Genomic DNA, 25,533 nt, shown 5'->3' with positions numbered 1-25,533 from the left:
GAACCCCAAGGGGCACAAAAGAGCAATCTCCCCTCCCTCATACCCATCTTGACACCTACAGAGGCCCGCGTACACGCTTACCCCACTGACCTCTTTTCCTTGCTGCACTTTGCTCTTCTGTGGTTTGGGGAAGAGGGATAGAATGGGGCGGGGACCTGCAGGGAGGAGCCAGCAGCAAGCCCAGTGGAGAGAATGGGGGGCGTGGGGCCGGGCTGGTTTGAAGGTTGGAGGGCTCCAGGAGCCCCCTCCTTCTGGTTGCCTTTTGCACCTCTTGTTCAGGTGGACCCGGGGCTCGGCAATATGCAGGCAGCGTGCCGCGTCCCTCCTCCGGATAGGCTGGAAGGAGCTTTAACCATGTGTCTGCAGGAGTCTGACAAATCAGAAGGCCTCCCCGTACATCAGAGCCCCGCTGCCTAGCAACCCCATCGGAGGGGTGTAGTTGACAGCCCAGGACTGTCACGAAGCTGGCACTAGCGCTGCTGAAGTCCTGACTGGGGCTCCACACACACCCTGCCGGCCCGCCCACCCAAGGCGATGCAAACAGGTCCTAACTTAAGACCTCAGATCTTCTCTCCAAAGAATGGGGGGGGGGGTCCTAAAGCCCTACCTTACCCCACCCTCATGGACCACACTGGCCTCTTTCCTCTAAGCTCCACTTCAAAATATTAGTCCTCATTTCCCTAAAACCAGTTCTTCCTCTCAGGGTTTTTTTCTTCTTTTTTAATCTAACCTTGGTTTCCACCCCCTCCAGGCCTCAGCTGAACAAAGACTAGAGAAAACAATTTAACCTCAGCTCAACATAGACTAGAGAAAACAATTTAAGTGTGCGGGGTGGAGCCAAGAGGACAGGCTTCCTTCAGCCTGTAGCTGGATGCCCACGGGGCACCTACACCAGGGAGAAAGAACCAGGTTTGGTTTGTCCAGCTCTAGGACCCCTGGGACTGCTTGGTCAAATGGGTCACTCCCACTTAGCCCATCTTCCAGACCCCCTTACCACCGCCGCCCCAACCACTCACATAGAAAACTAGGGCTCTCTCTGGCTGTGTAGGCAGGGAAAGTTCTCCAAGCATTTGCTCTGCCCTCAGGGACCTACTATGTTAGAACCTTCCTTCCAGACCAGCCTCTTCTAATGTGGACCCGTCTTTTCGGTGTCCATTCCAGCCCTCGAGCCCTTAACCCTCTCCTTAAGCGGAAGTGGCTGTGTACCGGCCCCTGCAGTTCAAAGGCAACCCTGCGCTTGCCACCCCAAGACTCCCACCCGCGCTGATTGGGGGCTTCCTCCTCGCTCCTGCTCGCTCTGGCGTGACGCCTTTGCACTGACCTCTACAGCTTCCTCCTCCCAAGCACACCGCAGTCACATGGGCACCCCGGCTCGGCTTGGTGCCACAGCCGCTAGCTAAAGCTTTCTTTCCCCTCCGCCAGCCCGCCAGCTAGGCAGGCTAGCAGGCAGGTTTCCGCAACGGCAAGGCTGGACAGCCACGCACGCGACACCCCAACCCCGCCCCCACCACACCAGGTGGCTTCTATGCACCCTGAAAGTTAGCAGCTGAGAATTGCTGAAAATCCGTAGCTGAGGAGCGCAGTCCTTGAGGGGCTGGAGGCCCGGGATAGAGGAAGGCTCGAGGTATAAGGGGGCACTGCACCTGCCTCACCAACTTTGGGGCGCGGCCTGGGGTCTGCAGAGGCTGGGCAGCCCCACCTCGTCCTTCTCCCTCCAACTTCCAGAAACTCTCCCCGAGGTGGCCCAGGTGGCATCCCCTCGGGCTAAGGTCTGATGGAGAGACTCAGGAAAGCTGGCGACGGGTGACGGACTAGAGGCGCCGCGCGGGCGCTAACGTACACACCCCACACTTCCAACCCACCCCGGGAGACACAAAGAACAGCTCAGCGATGCTGGCCATGCATCCCGCGGGCAGGAGGCCACCCACACCCGCCCCACGCGCCACAAAGGAGGTTACCCTCGGCGGCCGTGGAGCGGCTCCCAGGCGTCCCCCTTCCGCAGAGGCTCGACGCACTGCGCGCCAGACCCGTGGGGCGATCGCAGCCAGCCGCAGCCAGCCGAGTCCCCTCCACCGTGCTGCCAGGCCCCAGCTCAGGACGCTGGGGCCCTCTCGCGCCGCCTTCCTTCCTCAGGGAGACAGGCGCTGTCTGCGCTCATCCCAGCGCTGAAACTGAACACCCGCGCGGCGCGGAGGCCGCCAGCTAGGTGGAAAGGCCGCGGTGACAGAGGAGCACCGGCCACACTAGAACACGCGCCGCCACACGCGGCGGGACCCCTAGCCCACTCCTAAGCTCCCAGGCAGTAGCTTGGAGACTACTGGGTGCGGGTTTTCTGCACCTTACTGCCCAGGTGGCAACCTAATAAAGCCACCTGCCTTAACTATTCCCCTCTCTGGCTGGCATAGCTGGAGGGAGGACCAGAGCTAAGATTTCTGGAGAGTCTATGATGAGGAGGGGTGAGGTTCTGGCCCTGCTAGCTGTGTGACCTTGGGCAACTTTTTTCCTCTCCCCAGTAATTTCCTAGAAGGAGGTAAGCTGAAGTTTAGCTAGGCATTCTAGAAGACTCTTCCCTTACCTGAGCCTCAATAGCCCCGTAACCCTACAGACATAGAAATTATTGCAGGAATTTCTTTAGATAAATATCCAATAATTAGAAACTACATTGTTCAACCCAAACGTCACATCCCACCAGTTCAGATGAGGAAGCCAATGTTCAGAAGCACAGCCCCTCATCCTGGACACTAACCTAAAAGCGGCAAATCTCCCAGTCCCATCCTCATCTACCTGGCCAATAACAACAAAATTTGATGTCACAGGCCAACTTCAATCATTCACTAACTTTAGGCAAAAGAGAGTTCAACTCAACTCAAAAGTCACCTTCCTCCAAAGCCTTGAGGAGCCAGGAGATGTCGGTATGACTTTGAAGAGGCAGAAACCAAATTCCATTCTTTGGCCAAACATTGTATATCGTGGAAAGCCACAAGGTTAATAGGTTCTAACTAAAGTATTGACAGTAACCATTGGTTACATTCAGATCCTATAAAAACAGTGTAGCCTCTATGCCACCTTTCAACCCCATCACCCCACTTAAAGTATGCAAACACTGAACTCATTTCCAGGGGTTTAATGACCCAGGCAGTTCCTTCTCTGTACCTTCTTGGACTGCAACTGGTTAGATTGTTTTTCTTAGCAGGTATGTTTTCTCTATTGAAAGCTAAAAAGAATAGCTCCGGAGAATGTTCTCTTTCTTGGGTGTGAGCACTCTTCACTGGGGAGGTGTCTCTGTCCACGACTGTGAGTTTCCCTACCTGGTAAGACATGGGTGAACACTTACGACGGCAGCAAACATCTGGACTGAAAGGGGCACGTGGCTCTAACAGATGTGAAGCAGGCCCCCAGGGGCCACACATGAGACCTCTCATCCCACCTAAGGATCAGACTCCACATTTCACATCTGCTGCAGATGCCTGTCTTCCCACAGCACAGGGGACAGGCAGGCCAGGGCAAAGAGCCTCCACACAGAAGGACAAGCGGGGTCTCCCAACGAAGACAAGTGCACGCTGGCCTGACGCCTGAGCATTCAGTAAAACTGTCACCCTGTGTTTTCAGCTTCTCCTTCCAATATATCCCCCAGATTTTCTAGTCAGCAGAGCAAAAACATACTGTAAAATTGTGAGTATGTGTGGGTGGGTGAGGCCAAGCACCTTCGCAGTCATCTGGGCTGCAAACATATGCTTTATTTGAAGCCCCTTGTTGCTGGGATTCTGAGCTCCTTCACTGTGGCCCCACACCCTATCATTATACTAGTAACACTCACTGCCAAAACCCCTGTTACAGCAGCTAGGAGTGAGAGACTCACTAATCCCTTTCTGCAATGTGCTACCATGCCCGATCCTCCTTAGTGGAAAAGGTGCACACATGTCCAGACCTATCGGATGGTGGAGGCTTCCAATGCCCAGGAATTCTTTCAAGCTCTTCCTTTCATAGGATAGCGCTAAGCTGCAGCTGTGGCTCCACGGGAGAACCCTTGCCTGGCATGCACACATGCCTGGGGGCTGGGGCGGGAATCTGGGCATGGAGTTCAGTTGGCAGAGTGTTCCCCTGGACAGTATAAAGCCCTGGGTTCAAAGTCCAGCATCACATAAAAACAAGACTTGGGAGTGCTAGAGAGATTGCTCAGTGCTTAGGAGACTTGCTGCTCTTGCACACACATGGTAGCTCACAACTGTTTGTTACTCCAGTTCCAGAAGACCAAATACCCTCTTTTGGTCTCTGCAGGGACACACAGTACGTACATATATACATACATACATACGAAAGAAAAACACTCACACACATAAAATAAAAAATAAACTAAAAGAAATTTAAAACAAGACATGGGGTCACATGTCACATAACTCCAGCAGTCCTGAGGTTGATGCAGGGGAATCAGAAACTCAAGTCATCTTTGGCTACACAGCAAATTGAGGCCAGCCTGGGCTACATGAGATCTCGTCTCAAAGAAGACACCACCCACCGGGCGGTGTTGGCGCACGCCTTTAATCCCAGCACTCGGAAGGCAGAGGCAGGCAGATCTCTGTGAGTTTGAGACCAGCCTGGTCTACAAGAGCTAGTTCCAGGACAGGCCCCAAAACCACAGAGAAACCCTGTCTCGAAAAAAAAGAAAAAGAAAAAGAAAAGAAACCACCACCCTTCCAAAAAGGGGAAAGATAAATAAATAAATAAAGTAGAACTCGGAGGCTGGAGAGATGGCTCAGTGGTTAAGAGCATTGCCTGCTCTTCCAAAGGTCCTGAGTTCAATTCCCGGCAACCACATGGTGGCTCACAACCATCTGGAATGAGGTCTGGTGCCCTCTTCTGGCCTGCAGACATACATACAGACAGAATATTGTATACATAATAAGTAAATAAATAAATATTTAAAAAAAATAAAGTAGAACTCCATCTCTACCCCCCTTAGGGTATGAGCTGGACTAATTAATGAATGAATACAAGAGAAGTCAGATGTAAACAGGTCCTAAGAGCACCATGGCCTCTTGAGTCTTCCCATTCTCTCTGGGGAACCAGCTGCCACGCCAAGAGGACATTCAAGCAGCCGTGTGGAGTGAGGGGTCAACACGGTGAGAAACTCAACAGCCATTGATACCAGCCACCATGTGAGGCTCCACTTAAGAAGCCTGGTTCTCATCGTCAGATGAGTACACCGAGACCTAAGCCTTGACATAAACTCTGAAGAGCCCTCGAGCAAACCCCCTGCTGCTGCTCTTAGATCCCCGACATCACCTTCAGTGTCTTCAGCTTTGGGGGTTGAAGGGTGAATTGGGGGGTTGTTTTAGACTTGAACTCACAGTGATCCCCTTGCCTTAGCCCTTCAGGTGCTGGGAGGATTGCGGACATGAGCCCAACTGGTCCTGTTTTTTGGTTTTTTGTTTTGTTTTGTTTTTCCAAAGGATGTTAAAGTTAAGGGTAATGGCTAAGCAACAATAAGCAACTAAGCCAGGGAACTCCCCACTACCGTCACCATCCAGGCAGGACTTTTCCAAGGTGACTAATTTTACCCACTCAAAGCATCTCGGCAGGGGAGAGCAGGAGGCTGTGGCAACGGCAGAGATGCAGGTGTTATGCGCATTCATCGCTTACCCGCTTCGCTCTTTTGTACCCTGCTGCTCCGTGTTCCACTGAGACGCATGAGACGCATTCAATTACACGACTTCCTTGTTGGCGTGTTTGTCCCCACCACAATATGTGCTCCGTGAGAATGGGGACGCAGCTAGCTTAAAGTGGCCTCTTGCACTATAACTAATACATTAACACCCCCTAGAAAGCTTCCTCTCCCTCCGCCTCGTGTGCCTAGGGTCTATTCACCTTCCCCTGCCTTAAGAATCTCTACCAAAACCTATTAAAATTCCCAAACCTCTGACCACAATGAAGCGGTATAAATCCTAGAGGCAGGAAAAAAGCCTACTGTTAGTCACAAGTCCCCCTCCACCGCGCAAACCTTTCAGGAGGGCCGTCAGCTGTCTGTTCTGTAGGCGCCTCCAGCAAGGAAGCACTGTGATTTCCAGAAACAATGTCATTTTAATTAAATTCCACAGAACCATTCCACAGTCCCAGAGGACTCCATCATGGTGAGATTTTTTTTTTCACCTTGCTTATGAACATTTGAAATCAGCCTTCTTTTCAGTTGAACAAATGGACTATCTCCAAGGTGACACCGTCCTTCCTAGCGAGGTTCAAATCCTATAGCAAGTTCCCATGGCCACTGACAGAGTTTGGAAATCTATTTGAAACACAGTCTCGTCAATTCCTCTGAGACACATGAGCCTAAACAGTCACACATTTATATCCTATTATTTTTCATAACTAGAGAGCCCCTAAATGTGTGTGGGCTTACTATTTGGAGGAATCTTTGCATAGTGTGTAGACTGTAATGTGCCCTCCGAAGGGCAGGGCAGACCTCAGTAGGCATTCACATCACCCAGTACAATCTATTTCACTTCCTAAATATATGGCCGGGGGGGGTCCCCTCTTGTCTACTGAGATGCAGGCCAGGCAGCAGCCTCCTCATACCTCCAATCCACACAGCAGGAGCAGCTGCAGAAGGCAAGCCCACATGAATGCATGCACCCCATCCTGCTCTGCTTAGAAGATCTCAAGGCAGGGGGGTGGGGCGTATGACAGACTGACAGTACTCCCGGCACTCAGGGTACTCCCGGGCACTCAGCAAGTGCAGGCACGAAGGCCATGAGCTGTGAGCCAAGCCTGGTTGTCTAGTGAGACCCTCTCAAACCACACTCCACAGAACTGGGGAAGATGCTCAGTGCCTATTTGTACCTGCTAGGCCAGCATGAAGACTGGAATTCAAATCACCAGGACTCACATAAATTCCAGGGTTGTGGCTGCCTGGCTGTAATTCTAGCACCTCATGGGGCCAAGACAGGGGATCCCTGAGATGACCTGGCAAGCTAGACTGGCTATATTTGAGAGCTCTGGGGTCAACTGAGAGAGCCTTCCCAGATGATTCATTTCAGACCTGTACCAAATTGATGGCCTCATCCCCAGAGGTCAGTGCGGTGATATTTTGTTTGTCATCTAACGAATAAAGCTTGCCTGAAGGTCAGAGTGCAGAGCTAAGCCACTAGTTAGTCACAGAGACCAGGCAGTGGTGGCACACATCTTTAATCTCAGCACTAAGAAGACAGAGGCAGATGGATCTCTATAATTTCAGGGTCACCCTGGGGGCTACAAGACATTGAATCTGTCTAAAAGTGAAACAGAGCTCACATCTTTGATCCCAGCATTTGGGATCGCACACCTTTAATTCCAGCACTAGGGAGGTGGAGCCAGGAGTGATATGGCTGGGCGCAGAGAGGAATATAAGGCGGGAGGAGGCAGGAGCTCAGGGATTTGGTCTGAGGTTTCATAGAGACAGCATCCAGTCTCAGAACTAGTAGAGACAGAATATCCCATTTGGTCTGAGGATTTCATAGTGGTAAGAACTAGTGGCTGGCTGCTCTGCTTCTCTGATCTCAGCTTTTACCACTAAGATGCTCCATTCCCTGATACTGAGTGCCTGTGTCCTCAGTACCACTAAGATGCTCCATTCCCTGATACTGAGTGAATAAATGAGTGGAAACAGTCACTGCTTCTTTCTTCCAGCTCCATCTTCACCATTTCCTTTTCTCAATCCCTCCCCAGTCATCACATTTCCTCTGCCTGCCAAAGCCCAGTTAGGACCCAGAGGCAGCCCAATCAGTAAAGCACTTACTCCACACGCCTGGCCACGTGAGTGATCAATTCCCATAAAAAAAAAAAGCCAATTTAGGCACACTGTGGTACACACCAACACACACGTATCATACACAACCACAGAAGTAATAAACCAATTGTAAAGAAAAGTAGTCAGGCATGGTACTGCATACCTTCAATTAAGGTAAATGGGAGACAGAGGCAGGTAGATCTCCCAGTTCAAGGCCAGCCTGGTCTACAGAGTGAGTTCCAGAACTATGTAAAGAGATTGTCTCAAACAAAACAAAACAAAAATAAATAAAACCCAAGTTAAATGCCTCGTGCCCTGCAAGAAGACCCCTTGGGAACAAGGGCTCAAAAGAATTCCTCTCTACCCAGAAACATGGCAACTCGTGCTACAAAGATGCGTGAGGATGGAGGGCCTTCAGTCCTGTTCACCCTGTTCACCCCTTCATCTGTCCACCTCGAAACACTGTGCTGTGATTCGGGCGGAACAGAAGAGAATTGGAAACAAGCCCTGTTCCTCTCCCTCTGCGCCTGGACCATATTCTCTGCCTTTGATAAAGCCCAGATCCGAGGATTACACTGAACTTTAGCTTAGAGGGGAAGAAAAACGTCCAAGAATTAATGAGACAGACAGACAGACAGACAGAAAGAGAGAGGAACATTAAAAAATCCAGGGCCTCTTCAAGAGTGCTAGCCTGCCTTACAAAGCCAGGCACACCGTCTGCATTCAATACAGGCTGAATAGAGGGCTGGGGAAACGAGGAGTTCACGGCTGCGATTTCCTGGGGGCATGGCTGGCAGCTGAGCTAAGCACAGATGCTAATGGAGCCAGGCTGCCAGCACCAGTCTTTCTGGGAAGCCAGTATCCCCTTCCCATTTTCAGAGACAGAAGCAGAGGGTCTGAAATGGCAGGATTATCTAAGGTGACTTCCTTCTCCAGATGGCCCATTATTAAAATCCCTGAATATGAAAGGCTCCCCAAGTACCACTTTCCGTACTGAACAGCAGGCTCAGAACAAGCTGGTCCTGTGACAGCGTACCGAGGTCTCTCTGCTCTCAACTGGGGTTGCCTTCCCTACCCTGACCACCCTTCAATCCACAGGGCACCACTGAAGGCACATCATGTGACTGACATTGAACTTTGTTTGGGGAGGTGCTTCTGGATCAGAAGTTCCACGTCTTAACACCAAAGAAAAGAGAACCGGGTTGGACAGATGGTTCTGAGGTTAAAAGCACTGGCTAATCTCACAGTGGGGCCAGGTTTAGCTCCTAGCACCCACGTTAGAGGTTCACCACTCCTTGTCTTTCCAGGTGATCTGGTGCGACGGTACACATGTGGTGCACACACACACACACACACACACACACACACACACGCATTCACACACACATATTAAATAACAAAATCTTTAAAGTGAGAGGCACACACTGCCCAGCCTGAGTTCTGTGCTGCTCCAAAAGCAGGGTCCTCTGGAAATGCTACTCCCAGGACAATGTCACGTTGAGGGTACAAACCAAACCAGAAAACTGTACCCATACGCAGACACGAATTCCACAGAGGGAGTTCCCATCACTCCTTAGACCTCCAGAGCAGCTATGGAGAAGCTCCAGGGCCAACAGGAGGGCACGCCTGACCCATCACAGCACCCAAAGGCCGGTTTGTTCACACCCAGGGACTCATCTCTCGTGTGACCACTGTGTGCCAGCTGGGGGTCAATCCTTCACCTCTGAAGCAACACCGACACTCGCATCGAGGACCAAGAAGTCCCTTGCCAATACCCACAAGTTTGGGGTTCAGCCCTGCCCAGTCCCACCACCAGCCAAGCAATCTTACTTCTTCACTTTGGGGTACTTCATCTCTACAAGGGCGTTTGTGGCTTCCGTCTGCTTTTCCTTAAGGTGCTGGGGCCACATGTTGTCCACCCAGTCCACCAGGTCCACCTGAAAGTCAGTCAATTGTAAGCACCCTCGTGTCTCCTGCACATTCCAGAAAGAACTACCCCTCTGCCCGAGGAGTCCCTGGGTGCCTTCAGCTAGGCTGCCTCACCCATGCCACCCTGGATCCAACTCTGCTTCAGCATTTCCCCACCATGCCCTAAGGGACCAGCCTCAACCACACCCACCCAGCCATTCCATCTCAAACTGCAAGCAGCCTAGAGTCCGGCCTCGTGGCAAGCAAGTGGGTGGCGGACGAGGAAGGAAGGGGCCATGAAGGCTTTGGCATACCACAGTGGGGCGCTTGACCAGGTGCTCCAGCTTCGTGTGGCTGAACTCAAGGCTGATGACGTTGTAGAGTTTGTCCCGCTGTGCCTCTGGGGTCTCGTAGTAACGCACAAACTGGGACATGCTCATCTCAGTGCCCTTCTGGGTGTTCACGTCCACCACGTCCACCAGTCGGCGACTCCCTGGGGAGAGAATGTACACACTGTTCCCTGACCAGCTTAGGACTCCAGATCCCATGAAGAAGCACTTCTCCCCCCCCTCCCCGCCGCATCCAACATCTGCTTCTCCTACAGAGCTGGCCACTCTCCTCACCGCTACTCCAAGCCAGCCAATGTCTGTGGGTATTGGCTCGTTTTATGTCAACTTGACACAAACTACAGTCAGAGGGAGCCTCAGGTGAGAAAAAGCCTCTGTAAGACCGGACTGCAGGCAAGCCTAGAGAGTAGTGGTCCTCAACATTCCTAATGCCATACCTCTCGTGCTGGGGTGACCCCCAACCATAAAATTATTTTCATTGCCATTTTATAACTAATTTTGCTACTGTTATGAGTCATCATGTAAATATCTGTGTTTTCCGATGGTCTTAAGTGACCCCTGTGCGAGGGGCTCTCTGGTCAGCCAGCTTAGCCTACACTCACTGAGATGCCTGTCAGTGAGAAACTCTGCCTTAGAAAAGCAAGGTGGATAACTAACTCCTCAGAAGGTACCCAAGGTTGTCTGCTGGCCTCGAGAGACAGACTGGCAGGCACCCATGCATACACACACATTCACACAATGTCTCATTTCTGGAACTAGAAATCTGGCTCAATTGGTAGCACGCTTGCCTAAAACATACAAAGTGCCAGTTTCAGCCTCATGCATTATATAGACCAGGGACACCTTCTGTACACCTGTAATTCCAACACTCAGGAGGCTGAGTAAGGCAGGAGGAGCACCGTGGGTCCAAGGCCAGGAGGACTTTCTCAGTGAGTCCCAGGCAAGTCTAGACCCGTCATCAATAATAAATAAATAAATAAATAAATAAATAAATAAATAAATAAATAATCAATCAATCTAAGGAGGAAAAAACCACTAGTCTGTGAAGGCAACAGATAACTTGGTTTCTTTGAGCCTCGGTCTTCATCTTATCAGCCCTTCTGCTAGACTGGGTGTGAGGAAGAAAACACACGGTTCCTCAAATAATTGGCACGGGGTCCAGAATGTAACGATGCTTCATTACCCCCAGCACTGATGTCTTCCCTGCTTTCTTGTCTGTCTTCCCTGCGCCACGGTGCTGGCACCTCACAGTTCTACAACACGACTCTGGAGAAAGGGGCCTGGCTTATCACAAGCTAGACAACGAGTAAGTATCAAGTGTAAGGTGGAACCCATGTCACCTACGAACGGCAGCACAAGGAAAAGAGCAAGTGTCTCCTGGTGGGGACAGTCCAGCCTTCCTTCTCCGCCTCTGACAACATCCCAGAGAAAAGGGAACAGAGACAGACCCTCTAGGTGAGCACCAGATCCCACCAGCAAGCAAACCTTTGACCTTTCTTGGCTCATCTGTGAAATGGGAAAACAGGTGTCTCTGGAACTTCCACCATGGAGGGGAGCATACAGACACAACGCAGCCTGCCAAGTTCCTGGTGATTCCTGAAGGAAACTGGCACCTCCGTGTGTGACACTCGAGACGAACAAGACTGCGGTGGGAACCCCAACATCTGGTCTGAAAGGACCCTAATTCCTTACTATCTCAGTGACAAATATAAGACATGGAGACTTAGAGACACCCAACAACAACCAAAGTTGAACCCTTTTATTCACCATAACCTTCACCCAGAGACACACAACCATCGGGCCAGCTGTCAATCCAGACCATGGCCTGCTTTTCTGACTGCTTGGTTTTGGTTTTGGTTTTGGTTTTTGAGCCAGTGAATCCTGTAGTTTAGCCTGGCCTCAGCACTGCAGCCCAGAAGGAACTGGAACTCTTGATCTTCTTGCCCCCAAATGCTAAGATCACAAGCATGTTTTTCAGAAGACAGATCTCCTTACATAGCCCAGAATGATCTCGAACTCAGAACCCTCCTGCCATGCTCTCCCGACTCCTGGGGCGGCACAGGCACATCATGCTTGGCTCTGCTACTTTTTTGACCTTTGTTCCTTTTAAAAAGAGGATCTTGCTATATATTATCCTGTCTGGCCCCAGAACTCACTATATAGTCGAAATTGACCGCAACAACTCTTGATGAGGCCGAGCAGTGGTGGCGCATGCCTTTAATTCCAACACTCAGGAGGCAGAGGCAGAAGGATCTCTATGAGTTCGAGGCCAGCTTGGTCTACAGAGCAAGTTCCAGGACAGCCAGGACTCCACAGAGAAACCCTGTCTCAAAAAAAAAAAAAAACAAAAAACAAAACCAAATGCTGCAATTAAAGGAGTGCATAGCCGAATTCACCTGTCAGGTTTTTTAATCCTTGATTTCTTTTATTTTTTGAGACAGGGTATCACCATGTGTCTCTGCCTGGTCTTGAACTCACCGAGATCCACCTGCCTTTGCCTTCTGGTGGAGACTTGATCTTTATTCCTCTAGAAAGTGTCACGTTTCTCTCACTTTCTGACCCTGCATGTGCCTTCAACACTTTCACACCGATTTTCTGCTCCTTAATACTGAAAGCACACTTGACCCTGTCCCAGACACAACTAACACATGGTTTGTGGCTTGGACAACTCTGTAAGAACTTCTGATCCCAGAGCACGGACTGCTCAAATTCTGCCTTCGCACACACAACACGCAAAGTTCAAGGTTTTCGCGAACATCTTGGTATGAAGGTGAACATTACCGGGGTTTGGGACAATCTAGCTTTGCTGGAGGCTTGTGCTGCAGGAAACTGTACAACCACTGTATGTCAAAGGCCAGACCATTTCTGGGTGCCTCTAAACGGCACCCCAGAAGAACATTTTTTATGTTCCTAAACGCAGTGGTAGAAAGACTATTTCACACTCTTGAAAATGATTGAAATCGGAATTCCCAAGTCCACATAGAAGGTTGTTTGGCACCGACCAGCAGGCACCGATTCTGTATCACCCACGGTGACAGAGCTGAGAACCTGCGGCAGAAAGTGCATCGCTCACAAAGCCTTGAATGTTTGCTTTCTGGTTCTTTCCGAGAAGTCTGCTGACCCTTGCACCAAATGGCCCTCGATGAACCTGAACGCGGAATCAAGTTAACAGCTCGTCACTTTCAACACTTCCTGCCCAGCTCTGGGCAGAGAACTGTCCCTGTAACAGCCCAACGGCCCGTATTGGAGAGATGGAGTACCTCTCATGAAGTGGAAGTCGAGCTCTAAAAATAACTCCGCAAACACACAGAAGAACCCAGGTGTTCTTATCTGTTGGATTCAAGGTCTGGTTTTCAGGGCAATCCTGAAGGAAAGCGGGACCGACTGCTTTACAAATGAGGAAGAACACAGCCATACTCAGAGCGATGACTCCCGACTGGTGTCCCCTGGAACATGCTCTTCCTACCAATCAGTGTGGCCGTTTGCTGAGCCGGCCAGCGCAGGCACGCCCCCTCCACAGGCACGTTCATGGCCACTGCTCTGTGAGGCAGAACTCCACTTATACTTACTGGACGCATGAAAGACCGCATGCTTGGACAACTAACATGCCCAAGCATGCCCAGTCGGTACACATAGCTGGGATTTGGAGCTAATTCATGGCAACACCAGGGCTCAGGCTCTAAAGCCGCCCCGGCAATGCTGCGTATTTTTACCACATGCCAAGGCTGAAGAAGATTAGCCTTGCCTTCAACCATCCCAGTTTTCAGTGGCTAGTTGCAGCCCTCGAGATACTAGGAAGCAGACCCGAGCTAAAACTCTCTGTGTTTACACTGGGAAGGTGCATATCCACCAGGGGGCATCCCTGGTCTTTGCTGAAGATTCAGGCCACACTTGACACACGCTAGTTTCTTAGCAGTCGAAGGGCCTAGAACCAGTGTTGTCAGAGTTCCACCTGAGAGAGAACCCGTTACTGGCACCCACAAATCCTCTTGCCCTTCAGACAGCCTCCTCTTCTGTCCACCTCTCTACCCTAACTCTGCTCGGGATCCAGTAACTCCATTGCAGAGGGAGCAGGGATACAAAGTATCACCATTACAGCCCCAGAGGCTGCTGCAGACCCCAGGTACCTGCCAAGTGGAGGCCCTGAATGTGAAGGTGCACAGAGATACCTGGAGGCAAGACACTCATACATATAAATAAACAAATATGTAAATAAATAAAATACAGGGCTACATAGACCCTGCCGCGAATACAATCAAAGCCAGGTGTGATAGTATATGCCTTTACTCCAAGTAATTGAGAGGCAGAGCTAGGAACTCAGACCTCTGAGTTTCAGGACAGCCGGAGCTACAAAGAGAAATTCTACCTGAAAAACATTCTCAAAAAATTAATAAAAGCCTTCTTACTCAGAACTACACAGAGAACCAGGCAGCGGTGGCACACACCTTTAATTCCAGCACTCATGAAGCAGAGGCCGGCAGATTTATATGAGTTTGTGGCCAGCCTGGTCAGCCTACGAAAGTTGAGTACAGGACAGACTTCAAAGCTATACAAAAAAAAAAAAAAAAACCCTGTCTCGGGGGTGGGGGTGGGGAGAACTATACAGAGGTAGAGGAACCATTAATTTCAATGCTTGGGAAGCAGTTTGAGACCAGCCTGGTCTACACAGGGAGTTCCAGGACAGCCAAGCCTACATAGTTAAGACCCTGCCCCAGTAAACAAACAAGCTACAGCTAGGCGGTGGTGGCACACACCTTTAATCCCAGCACTAAGGAGGCAGAGGCGGGCGGATCTCTGTGAGTTTGAGGCTAGCCTGGTCTACAAAAGATAGTTCCAGGACAGGCTTCAAAGCCACAGAGAAACCCTGTCTCAATAAATCAAAAAAGAAAACAAAACAAGCAAAACATCGCAGCAGCCCAGGTTGGTATGGGACAAGGAAGACAGTCAGGATTCAAGCCACATTCCTGGGCTTTCCTTTAGAAAACCTCTGAGAGGGATCATTAGTGTAGGACCTCTCTTAGAGCCGACACACTACGTTCAGACTTCATTACTCAGCTCATTTCCCAGCAGTGTGATTAAGGGAAGTTGGAGTAGAGGGGTAAAATGTGGTTTGAGGGGGTCACTGGGGACAGCCTGTCAGTCCGCCTGAGCTGGGTATACACCTATAATCCAGCATTCAGGAGGACGGAGAGTCTGAGGCCAACACGTGCTTACATAGTGAGACCCTGTCTCAAAAACAAGAACTGGGTCTCTGAGGAAGAGCCTCAAGCGCTATACAAGGACAGTACACCAAAGAGACAGACAAGTCGGCTCAGTCGCAAGACAGAACCAGGTGACTAGGACAGGGCGCCGCTGGAACCCAAGAAAGACAGGTCCACATCCTAGGACCTCAGGGTCCCCAGTCAATGGATCACCAGGAATTTCCCCGCCTGGGAGCAATGCCTGGGCTTCTTAAGTAGTCCAGCAAGATCATGTTCGCCTTCCTCTGACCTCTCTCTCCCTCTGGGTCTCATTGGCTCTCTCAGCTCACGGACTGCACATGAATCCAACAGACTGCAGCTGCAGACATAAACCCGTAGCCCTGTGGCTCCTGATATGAATCAGGCTCTATCAGTCAGTTCCCAGAGTTGTGGGCTCACAGCCAGGAGGAGGCTGCCCAAGGTCACCTTGATGCTAACAGGAAGCACGGGCAAGCAGTGACCCAAGTGTTTGGAAGGGACTACATTCTACATCACAGAGCCGAAACACCATTAATCACCAGGGGACTTCAGAGCTGGTTTTTACACTGCTTCTAGAAGTACCTGCTCATCCACCTCCCGCCGGTAACACAGTTAGATGGGATAGTAAGTGCAGGTTTGTACATCCCTCTGCTTCAGTTTCCAACAGTGACACCTCGGGTTCCCCTCCTGCCCTGACAGAACTGCCAAAGGCATGTGGTAAGCCCGACAGCCAGGGTCCCCCACAAAGACTCCGTTCCAAAGTGAAGAGTGTAGGAAAGGGAAGCCAGCCCAGGGAGACACTGTGACTCAAGACAAGTCTCCCCAGATCTAGACGTTTATGAAGTGAGATGGGAGGCAAAGGCCCAACTAACTCTCTTCTGGACACTCATCGTCACACCTGTGCAAATGATCTGCGGGACTGTGCCCATGCCTCAAGACGCTGACCTTCGCGGACAGCCAGCGTAAGACCCGAGTCCAAGGCAGGCTCACCGGGTAAAGGAGCTGACTGCCAAGCACCAACCCATACCTACAGTCTTGAGTTCTGTCCCTGGAATCCACATGATGGAAAGAGCAGTAACAGACTCCTGAAACTTGATCTGACCTCCGTACAATCATACACATACAAAATAATTTCAAAATGTTTTTAAAAAGAAAAACAACAATAACACAAACCTAGACAGGTTAACAAACAAATCTGATCTAAATGTAACCAGACAAGGAAATCAGAGAAGTTACCCAAGCCAGCGACAAGGAAGCTTTCTGGAGGCTGGAGGCTGAGAGCCAGCCACAACACTATACAGAGGTTATGAAAACAAGACTGTATGACAGCAATCTCAGCACTTCAGAGCCTGGGGCAGGAGGACCACCACAAATCCAAGGCTAGCCTGGGCTATGAAACCCTGTCCTCAAAAGGTTAAAAAAAAAAACCAATCAAACAAAACAAACAAAAAGCTCTCTGTGTTCACGCGGGTGTGTGGATGTGCTCTCTGTGTTCACGCAGATGTGTGGATGTGCTCTCTGTGTCACGCGGGTGTGTGGATGTGCTCTCTGTGTTCACGCGGGTGTGTGGATGTGTGGTTGTGCGATCAGCGACAAACGACTCTGAACCCTCAATTTTTTGTCTTAGTTTTGCTATGTTAGGGTTTACATACAGTAGAGAAGCACTCTTATCACTGAGGAAGAACCAGCCCCGAGCCTCAGTTTTGACTTCTACAAAATGGGCATGAGAGGTATAACTCAGTGGTAGAGTGCTCGCCCAGCAGTTTGAAACAGTGGGTTCAATTCCTAAAACCAGGAAACAGAAAAGACAGGAGAGGTCCTTGGCTTGCAGGATCTCTGTCAGTGGCGGATAAGGCCATCAATGACAGCCCCCAACTTAACATGACTAGACATGGCTTTCTTACTTTATGACAGTGTAAAAGAAAAACACATTCAGAAAAATAATAATAATAATAATAAAAAATACTTTGAATTCTGAGTTTTGATCTGTTCCCAGGCAATCCAATACTTTCTGGAGGGCAGCATCAGCCAGCCAAGGCTCCTGCTCAGCCCTGTGATCATGACACTGAATGGCTGGTACCCTACCGTGTGCTGTTGCCAGGCAGTGTTTAGGAGCACAGACACAGAAAATGTGTTGTCTACTCTGTTTTTCCTCTAACAATGCTGTTATTAGTATATGACCCCACCGTACATCAGGAAGCGCTTGTGTTTACTATTTAAGGAGCTACCCCTGGAGGACAGTGATTCAAGCTGCTAAGAAGCAGTAGGAGGGTGTGTGCAGTTTCTCTAATCTGACGATTATTGGGGATTTAACTTCGTATCAAACCTGTCAGGTGGGAAGGAATCTGAAATCCCAACTTCTCTCGGGTTCACAATTCTGAGTGCTCCTGCTTCATGCCCTCCCCGCCCTACATTTCTGTCCTGTGGACAGCTGGGGCCCCACAACTGCTTGTCCTATCTTGACTTCTGCCTTGAGCTCAAACTTAATGGTGCTAGGACCCAACAAAACCTACACCCACACCCAAGTCACTTTTCCTCCGGGATCGAACAAAAGCCTCGTCTTCCATGCGCTGAAATTCAAGCCCACATCTGAAGCAGATGGCCACAGATCATCTGAGCAACTCAACGGGCAGAGAGCCAGTCCTCAGTCCTCATCTGTGAACTGTGAAAGCAGGACCAGAGGAAGGCTCAGGACCTTTTCCCAGATTAAAACTGGAAAAAGACGGTGCTGGCAATCGTAAAGCATTTGCCAGGTACTCGAAATGATCTTGGTTTACATTCCCAGCATATCAGGATATAAAATAATTAACAAACAAATAAAAAATCTATAGCAAAGAAGTTCTTGATGTGCTTATTAACATGTGTGTGTGTGTCACATGTGTGTCTGCACCAAGTGGGTCCTGGTGATTGCACTCTGGTCATCAGGCTTAGTCGTAGTGACTTTACCCATCTGACCAAAGTCCACAATTACAAACAAAGCTTTGAAAAGTCTGAACCTAGGATGGTACACAGGTGACAATTCCAGCAATCAAGAGACTAAAGGCAGTCGGACTGAATTTGAGGCCAGCCTGGGATGGATAGCGAGACCTCTGTCAAGAAAGGAAAGAAGCAGGTACAGTGGCGCATGCCTTTAATCCCAGCACTGAAGCAGAGGCAGGGGGGTTTCTGTGAGTTTGAGGAAAGCCTGGTCTACACAGTGAGCTCCAAAACAGTCAGGACATACAGAAAACCTATTTCAGGGCTGGAGAGAGGGCTCAGGGCTACAGAGAAATACTCTCAAAAAAAGGAAAGATAGCTGGGCGATGGTGGTGCATGCCTTTAATCCCAGCACTCGGGAGGCAGAGGCAGGAGGATCTCTGGGAGTTCGAGACCAGCCTGGTCTACAGAGCTAGTTCCAGGACAGGAGGACAGGCTCCAAATCCACAGCGAAACCCTGTCTCGAGAAAAAAAAAAAAAAAAAAAAGGAAAGGAAAGGAAAGGTAGGGGGCTGGAGAGATGGCTCAATGGTTAAGAGCATTGCCTGCTCTTCCAAAGGTCCTGAGTTCAATTCCCAGCAACCACATGGTGGCTCACAACCATCTGTAAAGAGGTCTGGCACCCTCTTCTGGCCTGCAGGCATACAGACAGAATATTGTATACATAATAAATAAATATTTAAAAAAAATAAAGAAGATTTAAAAAAAAAAAAAAGAACACTGGCTGCTCTTCCAGAGGACCTGGGTTTAATTTCCCAGCACCCACATAGTGGCTCACAACCATCTGTAATGAGATCTGATGCCCTCGTCTGGCCTGCAGGTACACATGCAGGTAGAAACAGTATATATTAATAAATAAATCTTCTTAAAAAAGAAAAGAAAGATAGCCGGGCGGTGGTGGTGCACGCCTTTAATTCCAGCACTCAGGAGGCAGAGGCAGGCGGATCTCTGGGAGTTCGAGGCCAGCCTGGTCTACAAGAGCTAGCTACAGAGAAACCCTGTCTCGAGAAAACCAAAAAAAAAAAAAAGAAAGAAAGAAAGATAGATAGATAGATAGATAGATAGATAGATAGATAGATAAGAGGCAGGAGGATCAGTAGTTCAAAACCATCTTCTGCTACCCAGCGAGTTCAAGGCTGGCCTGGGCTACATGAGACGTTATCTTAAATAAATTGTTTCATTTAAAAATAAGTAAAAGGTGAGGCTGAAGGGATGGTGATGTGGGTAAGTGCTGGCTACACAAGAGTAAAGACCAGCGTTCCACCTCTCTGCATGGAAAAGCTGGGGTGGGGTTGAGTGGCTGTAAGCCCTGCTGGAAGGTGGGAACAGGCGGGAAGGGGACTTGAGAGGAGCCAAATTAGTCAACTGGCGAGCTCCCACTTCAATCAGAGAACAAGGATCAGAGAGAAAATGGATGGCTAGTGACGTGGCTCATATAAAGGAGCTTGCTGCCAAGCTTGAGTTTGATCCATACAATAATAAATGTCATTTTAAAGAATTAAAAATAACCGGGCAGTGGTGGTGCATGCTTTTAATCCCAAAATTCAGAAGGCGGAAGCAGGCGGAACACTGTGAGTTTGAGGCCAGCCTAGTCTACTGCAACATAAGTTGCAGAACAACCAGAGCTACAGTGAAATCCTGTCTCAATTAATTAATTAATTGAAAGTAACACGAATAAATAAAATGGAGCACTATAGAGAAAAACATCCAACATCAACCTCCGGGCTTCATACCCTCAGGAAGCCTGTATCCACACACAAATGTACAGGTACTGCACATAAGTATATACTCAAACACACAAAAGAGATCTAATGTTAAGTCGGCCACCTCAGATGTCCAAGATAGAGGATCTGTAGTCTTTCCCCTAAATTCAGCCTACTGAGAGCTGAGCCCACACCTCCCAAGTCTGGCCACTTGGCACACAAAGGCGTGAGTCAAAGTGAGCAGAGGAAAAAGGAGCCATACTCGGAGCCAGAACCTGGCTCTACTGCCCGAGAGCAGGAGTTGTTCCCTCAGAGCCTGGGGCTTCCCAACCCAGAATACTGAACAACTAATTCACAGAATTGCTGGCGAGAACACAATGAACTCATATTGTAAACATTCAGTAGGAGACAAGAGGCTATCACCATAATTAGATCGATGAATACTGAGTGAAATAATTCTCCTGCAATTTTTTTTTAAAGGGGCCAAAGAGCATCAGTTGACTCCAATGCCCCTTTAGAGAAAAAGCTAATACAAGAAAGCTCCACAGCCATCGCCTCTCCAAGATAAGGTACCTTTCCTGAGACCTACAGTATCGGGGGAAGGGGTGCAGATGTGGCATTAAATTCCTTTAATCCCAGTACTCTGAAGGCAGAAAAGGGGGATATCTTTGAGTTCAAGTTCTTTCTGATCTACAGATTCTCTTTGCAGCCCCTTTACTCCTTGAATACCCAAATACTAGATGTAAAAATAGCCTAGTGTCCTAAAATGAAGTGCCCAGGATAGAGACCCCACAGCCCACGTAACACCCTAGGTTATGGTGGTGTGGTGTGGTGGGGAAACTAGGCTTCTCCAAATAGATTCCTCGTTGAACCAGCAAGGTCTAGGACTGAAATTAGCTTTTTAGAAAAGATCAACACACTTTTGAGAACAATCACAGATTCGTATTATCAGATTCAACCAATCTCAGATTGAAAATATTTCAGGAAAAAAAATTCTGACCAGGCACAGTAGGGGTTTAAAATTCATACCTATAATCCCAGAAACCAGGAAGAAGGGGCCAGCCTGGACTACTTCAAAGACCCTGTCTCAAATACACTTCTGCTTTGGGGCTAAGAATTCAGCTTGCCTAGTGCTTGCAGCCATATGTTGGACACCTCAGCACCAAAATATAATAAATAGATAGACAGACAGACAGATAGATAGATAGATAGATAGATAGATAGATAGATAGATAGATAAAAACAAAGCAAATAAAGCGTGTCTATATTGAATGTGTTCAGACTTATTATCCTATCAGTATCATTACGGCAAATACATCATGACCACTTACATGGCACTAACATCTTACTAGGTAATGAAATTATTTTAGGGGTGCATTAAACCATATGAGCAAATATGCATAGATGAGCCACAAACACCAAATCATTTTATACATGCACGCAGATTTCAGCATCTTCAGATGGTAGTACCATTGGGACTTACAGGCTAAATCCCCCATAGCCTAAGGGACAGTTGTAAATGCACTGCATGAACCTTAACCATATGCTAGAATGAAAGAAACAAGAAAAGGGACTCTAAAGGAAATCGTTCACTACGTGGCATTACATAGCAATGTGAACTTCCTGAGTGTGACGGACACTTCTACACAGGTCCTGTAGGAGGAGGCTCGGGTTCCTAGGAGACCTCTACTGGAGTACTTAGCAGTGACAGGTCATGATGTCAACCGATTCTCAAGCAGCAAAGCAAAGTATGTGTGTGTCCATGTTTATGCAGAAGAATGCTTATTCTGAAGTTCAAAATTTTTCGGGATAAAAAAAAATTACTATCTCCCACCCACCTTAAAATCTCCTTTGTAAACACTGGGAAACAAAGGGAGCCAGGGAGGTCCATCCAGTGACAGAGGTCACTTAACTAGCATGCCTAATGTCCCTGGGTCTCATTCTCAGCACCATGAACTGGGAGGGGGATATGGGGCTCCGTGAGAGGGCTCAGGAGTGAAGAACACTCGCTGGTGCTCTTGCAAAGGATCCCAATAATATCCCCAGCACACACACAATAGCTCACAACTATCTGTAACTCCAGCTCCGAAGGATCGGATCTCTCTTCTGGCCTCAGCAGGTACCAGGTGTGCATATGGTACCCAGACACACACGCAGGCAAATACTCACAGTATAAAATAAAATAACAGAGTGAGCTTTTAAAAATAAACCGCCGGGTTGGTGGGATGGCCAAATGCATGGAAGCACTTACTGTCAAGCCTAACAGCCTGGGTTCAATCCCTAGGGTCCACATGGCTCAGGAAGGAGAGCCAACTCCTGCAAGATGTCCTCTGACTACACATGCGTGCTGTGGCGCCAAGCTACCATACAAATGCACACGTGGAAACCCAGGCACACATCAAAAACTAAAGGATAAAAAAGTGAACTTATAGACACTTGTGGTGTCTCCAGTGGACAGAGGCTTGGCTTACAACAGCAATGGAGGGAGGTGAGGGAAACACATTACAAGGTTTTAAGACTTGGAGCCAGGCGAAACAGTGCACATTTGTAATACCAGCCCCAGAAGTGGTGGCAAAAGGATCAAGAGTTCGAAGCCAGCCCTGACCACATATGGAGGTGGAAGCTAGCTTTGATTATATGAAAGCCTGTGGCAGGGTCTAGTTAATTCTCCTGGGATCTTGGCTAGTGCTTAGAGAGGACATTTCCAAAAGCCTTGGCCTGGCTCCACCCAGCACGCCACCTCCTTGAAGGGCGGTGCAATTATTTGCACCCATATGTTCTCAAGCCATTGTGATGCGCCGTGAGGTGACACAGCTGAGAACTGTCACTGGAGCGGAGCCAAGTGTCAGAAACAGCACCAGATCATTTTCTTCAAAGAGAGCCTGGTTTACTTCTGTCATCAGACAATGAAAAGCCAAGCCAAGATTCCAGCCGATTCAACAAGACAAAGAAAATAAACTAAAAGGCATCAAATGGAAGAAGTACCATAGATAGTCTCAGATATGCGTGGGGATTCACACCTACAATTCTAGCACTTAGGAGGCTGCGGCAGGAGGCTGCCACAAGCCAAAGGCCAGCCTGGGTTACAGTGTAAAAGTCTACTGCAAAAAGAAACAATAATGCAGATAATACAACTGGCTAATTTAAAATAACCTAATACACACACACACACACACACACACACACAGTCAGAGACTGAGGAGATGGTTCAGTGGGGAAGAACACTTGCTCTATAAGCGCGAGGACCTGAGTTCGAAACCCCAGCATCCTCATGAAAAGCCAATTATGTCAGCATAGACATGTGCCCTCATCACCGACGGGCAGATCCTGAAAACTAGCTATTGATCCAGACTGGAGAAAATGGGGAGCTGCTAGTTCAGAAGAGAACCTGTCTTAACGAGGAAAACCCGACAGAGTAGCTGCCATCCTGCTCTGGCCTCCGAATACTCGGTCATGGGTATTCACATCCACACATGTGTATGCAACACACACACACACAGAGAATTTAAAAAAAGGAAAAGAAAAAGGAAAAAGCCGATTACCTAGGAATAAGTCTAGTAAGAGATGTAGGTTGTGGGATTAATCCCTTCTTTTTATTGTGATGATTAATCTCCTTGTCAGTTTGATTGGATTGAGAAACATTGGGGAGGTGAGAGACGGGTCCCTCTGGGTATGCCTGCAACAACGTTTCCAGACTCCCTGGATCCTGAGGGCTGGGAGGCCTGAATGATTTAAGACACCGAAAACATGAACGGACGGACTACTGGGAGGAGGAAGAACTGAGGAAGGGGGGCCTGACTGAAAGAAGTGGGTAACTAGAGCCCATTCTTGGGAACTGGACGTTGCCGTGGCCCCTTCCTGTTACAGTAATACACTGTTTCACGTCAACCACGCGCTGAAGAAGCCCCCAACCACACATACCCCACCCCCACCCACTTTCTACCAAACACACCAGTCCATTTGGCCCTGGACTGAACCCTCGGAGACTGGACCACACTAAGTCTCCCCCCCCCACCCCCAGAGTTCAATCACAGTTACAGAGTTCAAAGTAACTTACATTCACTCACTGATTAGAATTCAATGTGATAAAAACCCAGTTTTCCATTTCTGCTTAAAGGACTCTTAGATGTGTATTTCGTGTTTTATTTTGTGTCTTGCCTGCATGTATGTATGTATGTTTACCACATGTGTGCCTTGGTGCCTGGGAGATAAAAAAGAAGGCATCAGATTTGCGAACCAGTGTTGTGGGCGGTTGTGAGCAACCAAGGGGGTGCTGGGAACCAAATCCAGGTCCTCTGCAAGAGCAGCAAGCACTCTTTAGCCACCTAGCTGTCTCTCCAGCCTCCAATTTTTCTCTACAATAACAGTGTTTCTGGGGCTGGAGAGACGGCTCAGAGGTTAAGAACATTGCCTGCTCTTCCAATGGTCCTGAGTTCAATTCCCAGCAACCACATGGTGGCTCACAGCCATCTGTAATGGGGCCTGGTGCCCTCTTCTCGTCTGCAGGCATACACACAGACAGAATATTGTATTCATAATAAATAAATATATAAAAAATAACAGTGTTTCTTTTCTTCTACTTTACTTATTTATTTTGAGGCAGGATCTCACTGTGTAACCTTGGCTGGCTTGGAAATCACTCTGTAAACCAGAAATACCTCAAACTCAGAGATCTCCTCCTGAGTTCTGGGACTAAAGGAGTGACCACCACTCCCTGGATAGAACTGTTTTTGTTGTTGTTGTTTTTAGCTAGCCTAGCCTGACCTGGACTTTTCAGTCCTACCTCCATCAATCCTCAGCCTCTTACACTGCTAGGGTTACAGAACGCGCATCACTGCACCCAAACTCAGATTTGCCAAAACTGCAACCAGATGATTCTAAATGTCATAGAGAGAGTCAGGGTGTGTACAGCTCAACCATGAGTGTTGCCAAGCATGCAGAGGCCCTGGGTTGATGCTCACATGCAAAATAAAACTATGAACTGCAAAGGGTAATAAGCTGAGTGTGACAGCAGATTCCTGTAATCTCAGCACTTACTCTGAGGCAGGAGGATCACCAGGAACTCAAAGTCAGCCTGAACTACTAAATACTGAGTTGAGGACCAACCTGGACACAAAGTGAGATCCTATCCCAAAAAAGCAAAAGAAGAAAAAAAAAAAAAAAAAAAACCTAACCACGGACAGGCTAATAAGCAATGGTAAGCAAGATGGCTCAGAGCAGAGAGGCTTGCCACCAAGCTTGCTGCCCTAGTTCACTCCCCAGGACCCACACAGTGAAAGGGAAGAACTGATTCAGCAAGTCATCCTGACATGCATACACTCCCCTGGGCATTCTCAATCCCAAACACACACAATAAAGAAATAAAGTGTATGTAAAATAATTAAAAGGACAAAAAAAAAAAAAAAAAGCCTACTACAAAGTCCTTTACAAAGTTACCAAGACAGTTAAGCTTCAGTGTAGACTGGCCAAAGGAACAGACCCCAACACGAAAGCACAGGTTCCTGGTGCCAGCGGTGCTCTGGAGAGAGGCTACCTTTCATCCACAAGGATTTAAAAAAAAAAAGATCTTGACGTCTATCTTTTACCAAAAAAGAAAAAAAAAAAAAAAAAAAAAAAAAAAAA

The 25,533-nt window shown here is 48.6% G+C and overlaps 1 protein-coding gene across 11 annotated transcripts in view; it reads right to left on the bottom strand.

Moving 5' to 3' along the window:
• Kdm2b (lysine demethylase 2B) overlaps window positions 1–25,533 on the bottom strand; it is a 119,445-nt gene that overhangs the window by 79,598 nt on the left and 14,314 nt on the right. For 9 of the 11 annotated variants that reach the window (XM_050146362.1, XM_050146363.1, XM_050146365.1 and 6 more), the window contains exons 5-6: window positions 9,982–10,160; window positions 9,590–9,696 (exon numbers count right to left, since the gene is read on the bottom strand). In XM_050146362.1, coding sequence (XP_050002319.1) covers window positions 9,590–9,696; window positions 9,982–10,160 — 286 coding nt within the window. Of the gene's footprint in view, window positions 1–1,321; window positions 1,340–9,589; window positions 9,697–9,981; window positions 10,161–13,274; window positions 13,436–25,533 lie in introns of those variants that run through there. The other 2 variants (XM_050146367.1, XM_050146369.1) reach the window with 2 other exon arrangements.

This window comes from Alexandromys fortis, unplaced genomic scaffold (genome assembly GCF_014885135.2).
Source record: "Alexandromys fortis isolate MF-2015 unplaced genomic scaffold, M_Fortis_MF-2015_v1.1 scaffold_56, whole genome shotgun sequence".
Classification (NCBI taxonomy): domain Eukaryota; kingdom Metazoa; phylum Chordata; class Mammalia; order Rodentia; family Cricetidae; genus Alexandromys; species Alexandromys fortis.
Note: the sequence above shows the minus strand (reverse complement) of the source record. Positions and strands in the feature narration are given on the sequence as shown.